The 15957-nt window shown below is 43.1% G+C and overlaps 1 protein-coding gene across 1 annotated transcript in view; it reads right to left on the minus strand.

Moving 5' to 3' along the window:
* SPTLC3 (serine palmitoyltransferase long chain base subunit 3) overlaps positions 1-15957 on the minus strand; it is a 134177-nt gene that overhangs the window by 36269 nt on the left and 81951 nt on the right. Inside the window, exons 8-9 of the mRNA XM_045980168.1 lie at positions 8072-8291; positions 153-279 (exon numbers count right to left, since the gene is read on the minus strand). Coding sequence (XP_045836124.1) covers positions 153-279; positions 8072-8291 — 347 coding nt within the window. The remainder of the gene's footprint in view (positions 1-152; positions 280-8071; positions 8292-15957) is intronic.

Consider the following 15957-nt stretch of genomic DNA (forward strand, 5'->3'; position numbering starts at 1 on the left):
AAATAGGGTTTATACAAATTGATTAACAAATTGGGTTACATTAAGAAAAGGTGTATATCTGAGAAGGGGGCAGACTGATGAGGCAGAAGGAAGGTAGAGAGAAGTCTAAGAAAGGATTTGTGGGAGTTGTCCCCCACGGCAGACCTTCTTACCTTGTGTGGTCCCGTCCAGTCCCATGATAAATTTCATTGATCTGATGATTTGCTCTGCTACTGGGGGGCTCATGGATGTAGCATAAACAGCACTGTGTGAGTGAACTCGTAAATAATCCACAAGCTCCTTTAAGAAAAGAGGAAACCAACATAGAAAACAAGTAAGTCTCAGTGTTGGTGGTGAGAATTGTATCTACTCCCTTCCCATCCACCAATGCACAAGACATTTGATTCTTGAATGTGGTCTACATTTTCAAGGGGCATCACCAAAATGTTTATTTTTTTTCTCTCTTCTTCTTAGTATCTCCCTCGAAAACCTACGAGGTATATAGAAGTGGGATGCTAAGAATTTGGAGTTGAGGACTGTAAGGCAAAACCATATGTACAAAGGAGAATGATTTCCCAAATGTTTTCTGAATATCTAGCGTGCACACTGGTTTGGCATTTAAGAATATCCAGGAATACAGGATGTGGTTCTTGCCCTTGAGTATATAACATTAGATTGTGCCTGTGGAAAAGTAATAGGAGGAAAAGTAATAGGATACACAGACCAGTATATGCAACAGGGCTATAAGATTGCAGATGAAAGAGAGGGGTATTGCCGGCTGGAGCAGACAGGGAAGGCTTCAGTGAGGAAGTAGAATTGTCTTAAAGAATGAAGACAGATAAAGAGGAAAAGAAAACCTCGGGTGGGGGTAGGGAGTGGCAGAAGGGAGAGGTGGGAAATTAAACCAGAGTGCAGGTTAGGACCAAGTAAACTCTGGTTATGTCTTGGACAGTAGAGAGCTATTGGAATTTTTGTGTAGCACTGCTTGGAGTGTTGACTGACTGCTGGTCTTCGGGTGGTAGGAACGATTCTTCTCTTGCATGCCTGACTCCCAAGGCTAAATATAAGGTCCTAGGTAAGCCTGCTGAAAGCCTTAAGATGTTCCAATTACTCAATGCCCAGTGGGGAGGGCTGCACTGCAGGTGCTCAGCCCTCTATCGGCTGAGCAGATCATCCACTGGCTCACCTGCTCTGGCTCATGGCTTGGGACCCTCGGGACGCTCAGCAGAAAAGCTAATGGGCTAATGCGAGCTCTCTGCATTAGCAGTGAGTCTATTAAGGATCAGCCACCTTCTCTTCAAGGACAGGGAGACAGTTTAGAATCCCACTGAGAGGTATTCTCCGATCATTCCCTCGTAAAGGTGACTGGGAAGAGCCTTACTTTGCGCAGGCGCATCTCCTCCTAAACCCCTCTCATCGGCTACCTCCAAGCCTGGGACTGTGCCCACCCTTCACTTTCCCATGTCTCTTGGGGAATGGATGGCATGCTTATTCACAAGCATTTTAAACATTCTTAGCTCACCTTCCTCAGTAAAGTGAATGGTCTGTCTCACAGGTGGTTGGTGATGTGATGCATCTATCTGGCCCACAGAAGGACCCGGCCAGACCAGGTCCTCACCTCTCTCCCTCCTGCCTCCTTCAATGTGACCTTCATTCGAAAGGCCATGCTTTCTTCTTCCCCAACTTCCTTTCATTTCACACTCTTCATTTCTTTCTTTTCTTCCTTTTCTTCTACTCTGATTTCCTATTTCCCTCTTTTGTTTCAAATTCATTTAAATCTTTTTTTCCCTCCATTCCTAAGTATTTTCTTCTCCCTTCACCTCCTCTCCCATCCCCTTCCCCTCTCCTCCCTCCCCTTTCCTTCCCTTCTTTCCCTTCCCTATCCTTTCCTTTTTCTCTTCTCTCCCTACTCCTGGGCCTTCTTCCCTGCTTTCATTTTTTCCTTCCAGCCTGTTTGTACAAGGACATGCTCCAGGCTCTGTTCTAGATGTGGGAGTCTAAGAAGAGAAGGAGGATGGAAAGGCCAGTCCCTGGCGGCCATCATCCACTTACATTAAAATTAAAATTAAATTTATATCTCTTCATTTGTTTAGTGAATCTCATATAAGCAGTTGGGTGGGTTTTCACTATATGTGAAGAGTATATGCAGGATGATGGCCTGACTTAAGTCACTGGCCACACAGTATTTGGAAAGCTCACTCTGGAGGAGGCAGAGAGGGGGAGCACCCAAAGAGAGAATGGCATTTTCCAGAGTAGTTGCACATAGGCTCTTCTTCACAGCTCTATGTTCAGTGTTGCTCTAGGAACTGCAACCAGGGTTTTCTTTGTTAGTTGAGAATTGGTGCCTCCCGACAATGGTGGGGAAGTCAAGCGGAAGAGAGTGAGTAGGACGCCGGCAACACCATGATGGCGGCTCATGTGGACCTGGGCTGGAAAGGGGCTGTTTCAAGGAGGTGATCTGGCCTTGAAGGATGGGCGGATCTGAACAGAGGCAGAGGAGGGGGGAGGCATGGACCTGCACTAAAATTGGGAATGAGGATGGTATCTTATCATCAAAGAATGGAGGAGTCAATTGGGAGTAGAGGGAGAAGCCAGTGCTTCCAAGACAAGGTTATCCCTGTGAAGGGAAATGTGACCGAGGAGTTACAGGACAAGCTCTGGAAATGGGCTGCTTGGGTTCAAATCCTGGCTCTCCCACTTACTGATATGTGACCACTGGCAAGTTACTAAACTTTAGAGCTGGGCGCATGGGTTGGGAGGAGGGGATCAAAACACAAAAACTCCTCAAAGTGTCTCTATGCCAGTCCTCTTGTTTGGCAGAGGGCAATGTTCTAAAGTTGGGGAACTACACATTGGGACACCCAGATAGCAAACCAAAGGTTTTCCGCCCAGCTCTTCCTCTATCCTTATTGGGGTAGTCAAAGTCAGAGAAGAAAAGAAAGGAGAAGAGCATTTTAAAGAAAAGAGTACCTAGATTTGATGAAGCTAACACCACAGCTGATAGTCCTTGGCCATTTGAGGTGCCAGTATAAGAACTTTACATGGGTTAACCTGCCCAATCACTCTTCTTTTTATCTCCCTGTTATAGCTGGGATGTCTGAGTCACGGAACAGATCAGAAAATTATCCAACCAAAGCATGGTTGGATAACAAGGATTTGGACCCAAAGAGAATAACTCTGGAGTCCCTGCCCTTAGCACCACACTATAATTCTTCTCCAGACCAGCGAGCTGGCTTGGCCTGTGGCGGGGAGGCGGGCGGGCAGGGGAGCCCAGAGCCAACCTCCTTCATTTCCACTTCACCTGTGGTTTTTTCCCTAGCTCACAGATTGCTCCTTTTTTGGGGGGAGGAAGGGAGAGTCCTCAGTATACTCAAGTGTTAACGGTACTAAATTACAGACTGGATCACATCAGTCTCAAAATGCTTTGGGGGCTATTGCTCTTATTTCTTGAAAGTTAGTGAGACCCTCTTGAGAGCAGGGACAGAGTTACACAAGTCCTCTGAAATCCAAAGTGGTAGGTACCTAGCAGGTGCCTGGTAAATACCGATGATCTAATGAAAAGCAGAGGGGTTTTAGAGACTGAGGAAGGATGGTGAGGGTCTCCGAAGTATATAAAGAACTGCTAAGCTGCATTCTTCGGAACAAGGACAGAAATATTCTCTTAGTCTTGGGGCATCACTGGCAAAGATCAGACAAAGAAACAAAACAAAGCTTCCTTGGGCTCCTCAAGGGCTCTTCTCAATATCCCCAACCCGTAATCTTCCTTTCCAAATTGGGAAATTTCATAAAGCCAAGGTCACGTGAATTCTTATTTTGAATAAATGCCTCATCAGGGCAGTTATCCTTCCCTTTTAACATTAAGACTCTCTTGCCCACAGTCTTATCTCTTTTAGACCGGGTCCCCTTCCTCTGAGGGTCTGTTTGTGGATGGGGTTAATTTTTTTGCATGCTTCAGAAGGTGGGGCTCCTTAGGTAACTTCTGCAGAGCCCCGTTCCTGATTCCCTTCTCGCATTCTGCCATTGGGCACGGGAAGCCATGAATTAAGAGTTGGCTTTGGTCTCTTCGAGGCAAGTCTGGGTTATGTCTCCTTTCAGAGTGGGTTAGAGGTCTCCTCCTACCGAGGTTTCCAAGTCCATTTGTAAGTTCAAAACCCTGATTATTTTCTCTACCCATAGGCCTGGAGTTCAAGGGCAAGGGTGGTTTGCTGAGGAAATCAGACAGGAGGCTCTTAGAATAAACATCTTGGTGACCCCCATTTACTTCAAAGGGCTGTTAAATGCAGCCGGGGCTGAGGCTGGCTCCTGCGAGGGGCCCGACTTTGTCTGGCGCCCAGGCTTCTGGGGCTGATGCTCACCCCAAACTTGGCTGCCCTGTCTGACTTCCCTCCTCCAGAATTCCAGCCCCGCGGCCTATCAGTCATGAAGGCCACCTTTGCTCCACTCATTTGCAGGTCTCTGCTCAGCCTGGGGAGGCTATGAAAGCCAGTGGTTAGCAGCAGGCATACAAGGGGACTTAGGATACATGCCTGAGAAACATTTGGTCTCTGCAAAGCAGGGTCCTTCGAAAATACCTTCTCTACCTCTGGACTGACACAAAGTATAAAATAAACATAAACCTAGCTTCATCAGTTCAGGTTTCCTCCAAAGAAGCCATTCAGGGCATGGAGCTCTTGTCAGGTGGAGAGAAGTAATTGTCTCTGACATTTCACCTCAGAGGTCTTGAAAGGACAGAGCGTTCCAAGTTGGGTTGTTCACAGATCATCTACAGTAGCTCCAAACTCAAAGTGAACAAAATTGCAAAATTTGCTGGCTCTGGAGAGACCGTTTTGCCGGTTTCCCTAAGGTGGGGAGAGAAGGTCAAGGCCAGGGCAATAAATTCCAACAAGCAGAGATGACTTTGTTGGACATTTTGTGACAGGCAGCCCAAGGCCAAGACAAAATCTCTACTCTCTGAGATACTATCTTAGCAAATCAGCGTTTTCTCCCCTTGTTTGTTTCCGATCACTTCTCCTTTTGTGACATATCTGGTCGTTAATGTACACATTCCTGACATTGACTAGCTCCAGAAAGACTTCTAGAGCCTCCTAGAAACTGTTATTAGGAATATAGTTCCTCTACTACTAATGCGAACATTGACATATAAAAAGAGAGTCAGACAGTTTTATCTTTTTTCTAGATTTTTGGACCCAAGTAACTATTTTCAAATTTCAAGATTTACTAAGATCCGCATGAACACAGTGAAATTGAAATTATTAGGGTTTCAGGAAAATTTAAAGTCCCAGTGTGTGTGCTTTTACATTTTTATGGTTCATTTTGTTGCTTTTGTACCCATTGGTTAGAATCCTGGATATTTTGCAGTTACTCTCCCCCCCTCCTCCGCCATCACACAAATTGAGATATACATTCCAAAATATCTAAGAAAAAATATGATAAAATGCTATAAAAACTGTACTCTAAATAGTTAAATAACCAAGTAGAAAGATTTCTTTCAAATTAAAACTGTTAGCATTTGTCCAATCCTCTGTCCTTTCAGTTAAAAAGCATAGTTTAAAACGAACTCTAAGTCAAAATTTTTTTGCAAAAATAATTCAAAATCCAGGGGAATAAAAACTGTGACTTAAATGGAAACTACACATAATTTAAAATTAAAATAACTTAAAAAGTTAGAGATACAGATGAACAGATGCAAAAATTCCATTAACTCTTGGGCTTATCAAGTCGGAAGGAAACCCGTTACTCATCAAAACCGTTCCAGATAGGTGTGCATTTGATTGATTTTGAAATCAGGGAACAACGCATATAAACATTTCCCCAAGTGGCCTCCAGTCTCTGGCTCACCCTCCGTGTCTTGAAACTGCCCTATGTTTTCTAGGTTTTGTATCTATCTTGCTGTTTGAGGGCAGTTAAGGCTCTCTGTTGGCTAATGGACCTCTGCCAAAGACGCTAATTCTTGCTGCCATCTAGTGGTAAAGTTAGAGACTGCAGTGTAGTATGGAGGAGGAAGAGAAGACAAAGGCTCCTGGAAAGGGAACGGGAGGAGGCGGCGTAGGGATGATGAAGTTCCTTGTATCCATGCATGTAGAGAATGAATATTTTAAAGAGCAAGGAAATGAACAGATCTACACATTTTTCTGCATTGCGATTAATGTGAGTAATTATTTTCCACGATTGCCCGGTATCTACCCCAAACGAATGCAAGTTACATAGACAAGAATAAATACACTTTTAAAACAGTCCTAGTGGCTTGAGGATGGATAGGAAGAGAGAGCCAGAGTGAGCTGGTCCTAACTTCAGACCGGTCGTGAGCCTTTGTTTAAAGTGGATATCCGATGAAGGAACTCCAAGGGGAAAATGTGACATGTACCAAATTTGACAACATTTCAAGGATCCGCTCACTTTAGTTTATTCAGGTGCCCTTGGTTCAGGAAACAGAGTTACGCTTGGTTAAAAATTTTGTAGTTCAGAACTGCTGCTAAAGTAATCACAAAACCACAAGCTCACAAAGCCATGTAGCCCGGATAAGGGACCTCCTAAATTTGAGAACCTCTGATCCCTCTGCTTCCACTGTTGAGGAAGGAACATTTAACCTTTCACCAGATTCAGCTAAATTTGTAGGATCCTAAGCATTCCCGATGTTTTTAGCATTACGCAGTTAATTCCCACAGGCCAGCGGAGGGAGGATGGAAAACAGTGCTTTGAGCTCAGAAGAAAGTAATGCTTGTTGAAGGGTCAAGACCACTGTAAACCCTGAACATTTGAGGCATTTGTGCCTCTCATGGTCACAGTGAAATCTGTTGTTTTAAATCATAGGATTTCAATTGGCCAGACTGTCTCCTGCTGCAGTTCCTGATTTGTCTAACTGGTTTATCAGGAGTCTGAACTCTTGTTCCTGCTGGTAACAATGAGTAAGGAATTGGGAATTTTGGATAAGCTGTGATGCCACCTGCATGCTGTGGGTTTGGGTCTGGTGTGTCTCCTTGGTGGAGCCAACATCACTGTCACAAGTCACTTTGGGACAGGTGTAGGTCTGTGTGAGACAGCTATTAGGATTTGGATACAGGGCAGACCACTGGCTTCTTTATCCCTCAAAGCCAGGTTTGAATTTTTCATTTTCTTTTTCTCCCTGGCTCTTCCCTCCTTTCTTTAGTTTCTTTTAAACATTTATTGGTTTATATGGGCAACCCCTTTGATGATATTGGCTCAAAATGATTGGGACAACACTCAATAGTCTGATTCCATCAGATCAGAATTTTAAGTCCTATAGATGAGATATGAGAGGGGCATCTGGCTGGCTCGGTTGACCCAGCATGAGATTCTTGATCTCAAGTGTCATGAGTTTGAGCCCTACGTTGGGGGGTTGAGATTACTTAAAGGAAGAGAAAGAGAAAGAAAGAAGGAAGGAAAGAAAGAAAGAACAAAAGAAAGGAAGGAAGGAAGAAAAAAACCTTAAAAAAAGGTATCAGAGGGTGACCCAATTTGACCTATGGCTTATCCAACATGTGGGAGAGAATTATTTTGCACAGAAAATCTCTTAGAAGGGCGTTTCTGATCTTGCCACGATTTTGATGAAAACTCTTAAAACCCAGAACTTGTAGCAGAGTCAACCTCATTTTTTGCCCACTGTTGCTGTTATCTACTTTATGTTTTTCATGCCCCCCAAACCAAACTACCCTACAGTTCTGTAACCTTCCCTTATCATTTCTGTGGTTTGGTATACATTATTACCTCTTTTTAAAATATACCCTCCCCCATCTTCTTCTGCCTTTGAGAATGATATTTATTCTAAGACTCCTCAGCTACTACCTGCAGAGGTAACTGTCTCTCTCCTTGTGTCAAGTCTTTGCCTAGGTACGCTGCTGGTGTTGTCATTTTATTATAATGTGATTATGTATCACACGCTTCCCTTCACCATTAGAAGGCAAGTTCCTTGCCATTCTGGGCCTATTGGGCCTTGGACCCACTGTATCCAGGCTGCCATGATCTACTGAGGTGTGCTGAGCTGAGCTGAAGCTCTCAGGGTATCCACAGAAGCCCGCAGACTATGTCCCCAGAGCTTTCAGATTTTAAATCGACACAGGGATCCCTGGCTTACCTTCCTTCCAGCTATGTAACCTCCTGAGGCTCCAAAGCTTTTGGTGAATGTGCCCATAAGCACATCAACATCTCGAGGGTCCAGTCCAAAGAATTCTACAACACCCCGGCCAGTTGGGCCCACGGACCCAATACTGTGAGCTTCATCTATGTAGAGGTAAGCCTTGTATTTCTTCTTTAGAGCCACGATCTGAGGCAGATGCACGATGGAACCTTCCATGCTAGGGCAGAAGGAGAAATGCTTGTCACTTGTGTACACTTTCCTGGGAAGCCCTGTGATGGTCTTCCTTCCAATCCTTCTCAGACAACCTGTCCTGACACCAGTCAGTGGTGACAGGGACACACAATTCCTTTCTTCCTAAGGCATAACTTAGTTGGTTAAGACAAGCCTCTCAATCTTGTAAAGCTAATCTGGCATTATTTTACTTGAAAAAAAAAATTTACGTTCGATAGATTAAAGTGCTCCAAGTTGTTATAGCTAATTCCCAAATGAACAATGACCTTACTGTGTTGTTGATCAATTTATTTGTAAAGTCAACTAGTGTAACTAGACTGACCATTTTGGATTCTAGGTATTTTGCTAGTTTTAATGAAATTGTTCTATGGTAATCTGTCTGCTGCTGTCTATTTGACCAGTTCTATCTGATATAGACTCAGTGCTTGAATTGCCAAAGATTAAAGGTAAGAATTAAAAACACACAAAAGAACTTTGCTTAAGACACATAGTATTAATGGAAGCACAAGAGAAAGTTCTTAGGATCTCTTGTTCACTGCTCATTGGAAGTCAACGGCTATTTTGAGGCATCTGGTAATGTCCCTTCTTTCTGTTCATTTAGGGGAAATGGTTCTCATTCTTGAATGAGCATCAGAATCCCCTGGATGGTTTGTTAAAACACAGATTACTGCTCCCCCGCCCCCCACCCTGCTCCTGACTTTTTGATTTGGAAGGTCTGGGCTGGGGCCAGGGGGTGGCTACGAACTTGTATTTCTACCAAGCTCCCAGGAGACATCCTACTGTTGGCTGGGAACAACATTTTGAGAACCACTGCCATAGAGGAACCTTCTTGTTTAAGCCCTAAGTGCTTAATTTTTCATGGTATTGCAAATTGCAAAAACACTTCAAGTCCTCCAGAAAAGGGAAAAATATGAAGGAAATAAATAAGTAAAACTCACATTTACATGGCACCTTTGGAACTCAATGGATTTAAAAGGACTTTCGGCTTTCATCAGTTCTCACAACACTCTGTGGGCTGTGTCTACACCACACACAGTTTTGACTGCCCTGACAGGCGAATTCTATGAAAACACACAGACTCTCACCCTCACCATGCAGAGGAGCTTGTCAGACAGCTCAAGCAACCCTTCAGTTTAGTTCAAGAACTAATCAATTGATGCCAACAGAAAGCTGAACTTCTCCCTTCTTCCTAATTAATTTATTTATTAAATTTAATGCATTATAAAAATAAACTTAAGTGTTAGGTCAATCCAGTCAAAACAGTCCGGCTGGTTGTGCAATGACCCAGGCCAAGAGGTATTGGTTTGGAGGGAGCAGACTAGCCAGCCACCAACTGCAGCATTTGTATTTTTGGCTTCTTTAAAGGACTTTATTCAAAAAAAGAAAGGACTTTGTTCACTGCAAAACTGAGCAGAACGTAAAGACTTCCCATATACTCCCTGCCCCACATACACATACACATCATCACCCCTATTACCAACATCCCCCACAAGGGCAGTCCATTTGTTACAAATGCACCTATACCAACAATTCATTGTCACCCAAAGTCCATTGTTACCATGAGGGCTGCCTCTTGGTGTTGTGCATTCTATAAGCTTGGGCAAATGTATGACAACATGTAGCCATCCTTATGATACCCTACAGACTATTTCTACTGCCCTATAAATCCACTGTTCATTCCTCCCTCCACCCAACCCCTGGCAACTACTGATCTCTGTTTTGTCTTTTCCAGAATGCCATGTAGTTGGAATTATGCACTATATAGCCTTTTGGGATTGCCTTCTTTCACCTAATAATATGCATTAAAGTTTCTTCCATGTCTTTTCATGGCTTGAGAGCTCATTGCTTTTTAGTACTGAATAGCGTTCCATCGTCTGGATGCCCCACAGTTTACTTATTCATTCACTGACTGAAGGACACTTTCACTGCTTCCAAGTTTTGGCAATTATGAATGAAGATACTATAAACATCCATGTGCAGGGTGTTGTGTGGACACAAGTTTTCACCAGTTTGGGGAAATACCAAGAAACATGCTTGCTGGGTTGTACGGTAAGAGTATGTTTAGCTTGGTGAGAAACCACCAAACTGTCCTCCAAAGTGATTGTGTCATTTTGCATTCCCACCACCAATATATGAATCTTTCTGCTGCTGCATATCCTCTCCAGTCTTCCAGATTTTGGCATCCTAACTGCCGTGTGGTGGTATCTTATTGCTTTAATTTACATTTCCCCATGACATATGATGTGAAACATCTTTCTCTATGTGTATTTCCATTTACATACCTTCTTTGGTGGGGTGTCCGCTAAGGTCTTTTCGATCAGATTGTTAGCTTTCTTACTGTTGAGTTTTAAGAGTTCTTTGTACATTTTAGATCACAGTCCTTTATCAATGTATTTTTTGCAAATGTTTTCTCCCAGTCTGTGGCTTGTCTTCTTATTCTCTTGGCATGGTCTTCCGCAAAGCCCAAGTTGTTAATTTTAATGAAGTCCAGCTTATTGTCTTTGTGTTTTTCACAAAGTCATTCTGAATGGTTGGTTTCAGATTTTAATGAAATGGAAACCAAAGACACTCATCTTCTCTTATATAGGTTTCTGAGTTAATTCCAGTATTTTCTTAGATTAATTGTTTGTTAACATGGTTTCCATTGAGGGGAGAAGGAACAGCCATTTGACTGGGCTTAGAGTGTAGCCACACCACTTACCAACTGAGGGCTTGGGCAACTTACACAATGTTCTCTGCCTCCATTTTCTCAGAAGTAAAGAAAGCATGATGATGAAACCCTCCTCATCAGGTCTTTCTAGAAATAATGTTTGTAAAGTGTCTGGTGCATAACAAGCACTCACTGGGTTGTTCTTTTTCTTAGGAGGAACGTAGGAGGAAATGTTTGGAATGAGCCCTGACTTGAGAAATGAGGAGCCCTTAACAATGCTCTGTGTTGAATCTTCCAGGAAAGAGGCATAGGGGTGTCATACATAATAAATGGCTATATGCCCTCAAAATTCTAGGATCTACTTCTCATCTTTAACATGTTATAAGTTGGTAACACAACTATGCTGAAAACCTGACATGTCACAAATAACCATTCTTTGTTCTGGAACTGAATTTGGCAGGAGCCAGAGTTAATGCTGAACAGTTTGCAGACACTCAAGGCAGCTAATTAGCCATCCTTTGCCGGGGCTGGTCTATCTGATGTTAGGAGTCTGCCCACCTGGTTTATATTTCTTCTTCTAAGATTAATGACTCTACAGTACTGTTGATTTCTGGAGTTACTACAGGGCACGCGTGAGTCCTGGGGAGAGCTCAACTTTTATAGAGTTATATTCACCTGTACTAAGTTTTCATTATCTTAATGCAAACAAATTTGAATCGAACCCTTTCCTACAGTGTGATATTGAGATTGGTGCATGCGTAGAAAAGAGATTTCTATGCTATTCCTGTAAACTGCTGTCAGAAAACACAGTGCCAGAAATGAAAAAGAAAACAAGGATGGTGTTTCATTTTTTTCTTCCTGAATGGCAAGTTGTGTTTTCTTTTGACTTCAATGAAAGAAAAACAACTAAAATACAACTGTAGGTAGAGATAATTCCATCACTTAATATGAAGCTCTGTGCAAGGATTTAAATTAGTCTTGAAGCACAAGATGATGAATAATTTCTTTATATCTTTTCTGTTACATAATGTATTAGCTAAGTGGCAAGACTCTTTTTTGAAATTTCCCTCTCACCACCTTCTCCTCCACATAGAAAGCATGTTATCCATTGGTAGGATTGGAATTAAACCACTGGTCTGCCAACTTACATGGTGGAAAAAATCTCCTTGGTGGGCCCCAAGTGTAATCCAGGGAATAAAAGAGGGTAAAAAGAGAAAAAGAAGAGAGCTAAGACTAATTCAAAATAAAGTATTCTCTTTTCCTTTTTTCCTGTATGTATTTAAATCATAGGTTTAAGTCCTCAATCCTTAAACGTACACTATTTTTGGGAGAAGGGCTTACACCCTTAGAGAGAATGGCATTCTGAGACTTAAAGATTTATGTATGTATGTGTTTCCTGGAAGGGCTGGTCACCATTTTTCAATACTTTTTATTTTGAATGTTTGAGCTCCAGTCACGTTTTCATCTCCCAGGCTATTTGGGACCCCCTGCCCTTCTCTAGTATATTTTTGAATAATTTTGAGACTTCCTGACCACCGTGAATCCACCAACTAGACTTTTCAGAGACACAAAACTAGAAGAGTCTGACTTTAAAGTAATACTTAAAAGAAAATGCAGATGAGAACACTATAATAGTATGATTGTAATTTTAAGCCCCAAACCATGAACTCACGGAACTTGAGATCTCAAGTTTCACTCTCCGTATTTTACAGATGAAGAAACTGAGCCCTGAGTTGGTAAATGGTGAAGGCCACACGGAGGACTTTTACAGTTTCCATGTTTATTTCATGGGATGGGGGCACATGGGTGGAGTCTTCTGTTGATACTGGACCTCTGTTCCAGCGGGGCTCCCTGGTTTCAATCTTGGCTCTATTTCATCTCAGTTATCTGTCCTCGGTTAAGTGTCTTCCTCTTCACAGTGACCTCAAAGAGAATGGGAAGGTTTCCTCAAGATCACACATGTGAAGCGAGGACTAGACACAGAGTAAATGCAAGCTCCTTCCCCTGACATCCATCCTTCAGCTGGGTAGAGAAAACAGCTTCACTATGCAGAGAGCTTATTGTTTTCCATGTTGCAACCTCCTCCACTAAAAAGAGATTTAATGATCCAGACAGCTACCCTTGGTTGTGGGCTTACCACAGACTGGCTTCTGCCAAGAACGAGGCTCTAGGATCTTATTTAATACTTACAAAAGAACCCTATGAAGGGCACAGAACCGTAGGTGACAACACTGGGATTTGAACCCTGATCCCAGGCCTCTCTCCGGATCCAGGCTCCTCCATATTCTCTCTCTATATAATGAGACTTAGATGGTTTATGGATGGTGCCACTATTATTGTTAGTATAATTATCATTTTCATAACTGCTTTTGTGGAATTGATGGATTTCTTAGACTTGGTATCTGCTTTTTCTACGTTGATACCTGCCTGAAACTGTCTGATTTGGCTGACTCCGTTTTAGGAATTATGAAAAATTGATTTATATGAGGCATTTGTGGTGGGGGTAGGGGGACTTTGCCCATGGTGGCAAACCACAGCAGTAGATTAAAAAAAAAACAAACTACGGGAGTGAAAATTCAAAGGAGGCTTTGTGTCAATGTCAACGGGGTTTGTGTCCATAGCACTTTGTTAGCAAGTAGAAGTGCATTTGTGAACCGCTGATTTCACGTTATTACCCTGGCCTTTTAGAAAATTTTGTGGGAAATAATTTCATTTTTTGGTGACAACAAATGAGAACATCCACTATGTTCCAGAACTCCAGTCTTGGTTAGCCTTATTCTGCAGATGAAGAAACTGAGGCCCCAGGAAGTACCAAGCCTTTTTTAGAGGTGCCCTGGTTTCCTAGCTATGTATGGGCCTTTGGAGGTCACAGTTTCACTTTCACGTAAAGACAAGATTCCGTCAGACGAGGTACGAGAAAGCTCTCTATGAAGGAAATCCAAAGAAAGTGGAGGTTTCCTCATACAAATAAATGCCACACTGATTCAACCACTGTGGTAAATTGCCTCCAAAGATGACTGCCTGCAAGTCTTCCCAACCTTCTACACACAAGCCAATCCTCCCATCAAAAGGTGGGTTCTATCTTCCTTTCCCTTAAACCTGGGCTGACCTTTGGCCATACTCTGACCAATAGAGCATGGCAGAAATGAAGCTATACCAGTTCTGGGCCTTGCCCTTAAAGGACTGGCGGCTTCTCCTTTCATTCTCTCAGAAGGCGGCACTATGTTATAAGGAAGTTCTGGCTTGATTGCTGAGTAAGAAGAGCCAATAGACCAAGCACCCCAGAGAAGAGAAGGGAACAAGGTACTTTGGCCAACAGCTAGTATTGAGTGAGGTCAAATGGATGTTCCAGATCCCAGCTGGACTCTCAGCTGAATGCAATCCCATGAATGACCCCAGCCAACACCATGTGGAACAGAAGAACTGCCCAGTGGGTCCAGGCAACCCATCGTGGTGTGGGAAATAATAACTCATTGCTGTGTAAGCCATTATGCTCTGGGTGGTTTGTAACACGGTATCAGATAACAGGGCAGGACCCATTGCTAGTGAAGTCCAGATCATGGTTTGGTGCCATGCCGGCTTGGAGACAGAAGTCCACACCTGTCTCTGCTGTCCTCCTGAGATCATGGTAGGACACAGGCCCAGCCATGAATAAGCCCAGCTGCTGGAATGAGTTCTCTGTGTAACTGATGGGACTAGTTGACAGTAAAATGCTGGTGGTCTGGTCCACTTAATTTCAGCTACATCAAAGTACTTCAAACACAACTTTCCTTTAGTGGAGCCAAGTTCTGTTTACTTGCAGTTGGATTCTGTCAATTCTGGTTAAAGGAGATGCCCAGTCTGCTCTCCCTCAGCTGATCCATGCTCCCACAAGTCCAGGCCTGAATGACATATGTTTAGATAAAGGCTCTCTTCCCAGACTGGCAGCTGGCACAGATCACACAGGGAGAAAGATCTGGGCTTGAGGTTAAGACAGCCCAGAGTCAATAAGATTATTTCTGAAAAGTAGCAAGTTCAAGACTAGTGAGTAAACTATTCATAAAACTGAATTATTAATTGAATGACTCTACAGTAGGGTCTTTCAGTCTTGGCACTGTTGACACTTTGAGCAGGTTGATCCTCTGTGGTGGGGGCCTGTCCCGTGCATTGTAGGATGCTTAGCGGTACACCTGGCCTCTGCGCTAGATGCCAATAGTACTCTGTGGCAACTGTGCCAACTGAAAATTGTCCAAATTCTCCAAGATAGGGGCCAGTTGTGGGAGGGAATCACCTTGATTGAGAATGCTGCTCCAGGGTGACCCCAAAGACTTCATAAATAGGGTATCGTCTGGGGGCTGACCCGAGGAGTTATTGATGGGGATACATAACATGGGCTGCCGGAAACTTGCAATGTCGTCTTTGCAACTCTACAGTAGCACTAGGGACATCCAGAACACCAGGCACTGGGACAGTGAGGCCGAGGGGAAAAAACAAGATGGTACCTGGCTCATTATTACTATTACTGTCACTATTATAATTATTATTTTAAATCGAGGAGAACGCACTTCTTTTTCCCAAAAAGGGTGGAGACACGTTTCTTCTGCTGCTTGTTATCCATTCATGGAATGGAAATGATGCACACTCTGGCTGAGTGGAAAGTCCCATCAGATCTAAGTTTCCTTTGTGAGCACATCTTTCCTTGTGGGGAATTTAAACTCTCATTCCCTTCCATCTAATATTGTTTGCTTTTCCATAATTATAAGAAACAACTCCCTCAATTCTTTGAACATGAAGATTGTTTGAGAACTGATTTAAGGAGGGAGCACTCTGAGATGATGTTTCCTTGACTCAGGGGCAAGGGCATTCGATAGAAGAATGGCCTGGAGGTAATTTCCAATACAGTAGTGATAACCAATTCAGACAGAGAATGAAACCAATTCTATCACAACGTGCCTTGTACAGCTCTGAGTGGCTCAGTGGGTGTTTTGTCTGCATGGCTTCAAAGCGGTGGGAAACTGAGCAC

This window comes from Meles meles, chromosome 16 (assembly GCF_922984935.1).
Source record: "Meles meles chromosome 16, mMelMel3.1 paternal haplotype, whole genome shotgun sequence".
Classification (NCBI taxonomy): domain Eukaryota; kingdom Metazoa; phylum Chordata; class Mammalia; order Carnivora; family Mustelidae; genus Meles; species Meles meles.